This window comes from Notothenia coriiceps, unplaced genomic scaffold, assembly GCF_000735185.1.
Source record: "Notothenia coriiceps isolate Sejong01 unplaced genomic scaffold, NC01 NC01_scaffold00000838, whole genome shotgun sequence".
NCBI classification, from domain to species: Eukaryota; Metazoa; Chordata; class Actinopteri; order Perciformes; family Nototheniidae; genus Notothenia; species Notothenia coriiceps.
Genome location: NW_011333539.1, coordinates 1 through 2,103, shown reverse-complemented (window position 1 = coordinate 2,103; position 2,103 = coordinate 1). Strand labels below are relative to the sequence as shown.

The 2,103-nt window shown below is 43.7% G+C and overlaps 1 protein-coding gene across 1 annotated transcript; it reads left to right on the top strand.

The window, feature by feature from the left end:
* Positions 1-439: 439 nt before the first annotated feature.
* LOC104957604 (protein NLRC3-like) lies at positions 440-2,099 on the top strand (the record flags this gene model as incomplete). Its single annotated transcript, XM_010785250.1, has 3 exons — positions 440-518; positions 685-913; positions 1,056-2,099. Coding segments are annotated over 3 exons (1,352 nt in total), but the record flags the coding sequence as incomplete, so codon positions are not given.
* Between the last annotated feature and the right edge of the window lie 4 nt (positions 2,100-2,103).

The window sequence follows — 2,103 nt, the reverse complement described above, 5'->3', positions numbered from 1 at the left end:
GTGGCAGATAATTTGGCCCTAATTACAGAAATGTGGTGGTAGAATGCAGTTTGGTGAATAGTCAGTAGTTTAAAAGAGTATCTTGTTGAAGGTTGCAATCATTGAACACAGTGCAGGTCCAATTCACAAATGATCATTAAAAAAACGTTCACTGCCGATTAATACCAGTGAAAGCGCAGATAGAACTCTTTTATTTTCAGTAAATACATACATTTCTATCAGTTCCCAGCAACAGAGTGACTTGCCTTTACCCAGCTGGTTATATCTATTCATTAAACAGATGGCTTGTTGTTCTGATCCAGGTACAGGATTGGTCGTCCATCGTTGTTGTTTTCAACTGGTTTCCGTTATGAAACTGAATTTTTAACTAACTATGTGTCTTTCTGTGTACATTTTTTGGTGCAAACATATTGTGAGTTTATTCTTCATGATTCTCCAGAGTGGACCATAAAAGCTCAGAGGTTACCACTGGTCAGTCTTCCAAACAGCGTCAAACACAGCTGGACTCTATATTTATGGTCTGTAAATGTACCATTGCTCCTTTTACATATATTCTGTTCACAATCATCTGCTTCTGCGATCATCTTCTGACGCACTTTTAGACAAGTTGTCAATCTGTACAACATTAATCAGATGTCAGTTATTTTAGTTTAATTGTTTTTTTTATTTAATATTCTGTACCAGCTGCTGGAGGAGAACATTGTAATTTTTTTGAAGAAAGAGCTTAAGAAGATCCAGAGGGCTCTGAGTTCAGATCACCCCGAAAGCTTAGAGAGTCAGAGTGAGGAAGAGGAGTTGTTGGATGGTGAGGACGAAAAGCAGAGGAGGAGCAGCAGAGAGGCATTTCTGACGATCACACTGCACTTCCTGAGGAGAATGAAGCAGGAGGAGCTGGCCGAGTGTCTGCAGAGAAGTGAGAGTATTTCTGTTAAGATTTGATATGCTGGATGTATGATGTTTATGAAATGACTCAAAAGATGTACCAAAATATATCCAGATACTCATCCTTTGAGGAAATGTAATATTTTCTTTTGCTTTTTTTTGTATTCACTAAGGAATTATTGTTCAAGTCTGTCAGCGTGAACTTAAATCCAACCTGCAGAAGAAGTTCCAGTGTGTGTTTGAGGGCATTGCTAAAGCAGGAAACCCAACCCTTCTGAATCAGATCTACACAGAGCTCTACATCACAGAGGGGGGGACTGCAGAGGTCAATGATGAACATGAGGTCAGACAGATTGAAAAAGCATCCAGGAAACCAGACAGACCAGAAACAACAATCAGACAAGAAGACCTCTTTAAAGCCTCACCTGGAAGAGATGCACCAATCAGAGCAGTGATGACAAAGGGCGTGGCTGGCATTGGGAAAACAGTGTTAACACAGAAGTTCACTCTGGACTGGGCTGAAGGCAAAGCCAACCAGAACATACAGTTCACATTTCCATTCACTTTCAGAGAGCTGAATGTGCTGAAAGAGAAGAAGTACAGCTTGGTGGAACTTGTTAATCACTTCTTCACTGAAACCGAAGACGCAGGAATTCGCAGGTTTGATCAGTTCCCGGTTGTGTTCATCTTTGACGGTCTGGACGAGTGTCGACTTCCTCTGGACTTCCTCAACAATGAGATCCTGACTGATGTCACAGAGTCCACTTCAGTGGATGTGCTGCTGACAAACCTCATCAGGGGGAAGCTGCTTCCCTCTGCTCGCCTCTGGATAACCACACGACCTGCAGCAGCCAATCAGATCCCTCCTGAATGTGTGGACATGGTGACAGAGGTCCGAGGGTTCACTGACCCACAGAAGGAGGAGTACTTCAGGAAGAGATTCAGAGATCAGGAGCAGGCCGGCACCATCATCTCCCACATCAAGACCTCACGAAGCCTCCACATCATGTGCCACATCCCAGTCTTCTGCTGGATCTCTGCTACAGTTCTCGAGGACATGTTGAAAACCAGAGAGGCAGGAGAGCTGCCCAAGACCCTGACTGAGATGTACATCCACTTCCTGGTGGTTCAGGCCAAAGTAAAGAACATCAAGTATGATGGAGGAGCTGAGACAGATCCACACTGGAGTCCAGAGAGCAGGAAGATGATGGAGGCTCTGGG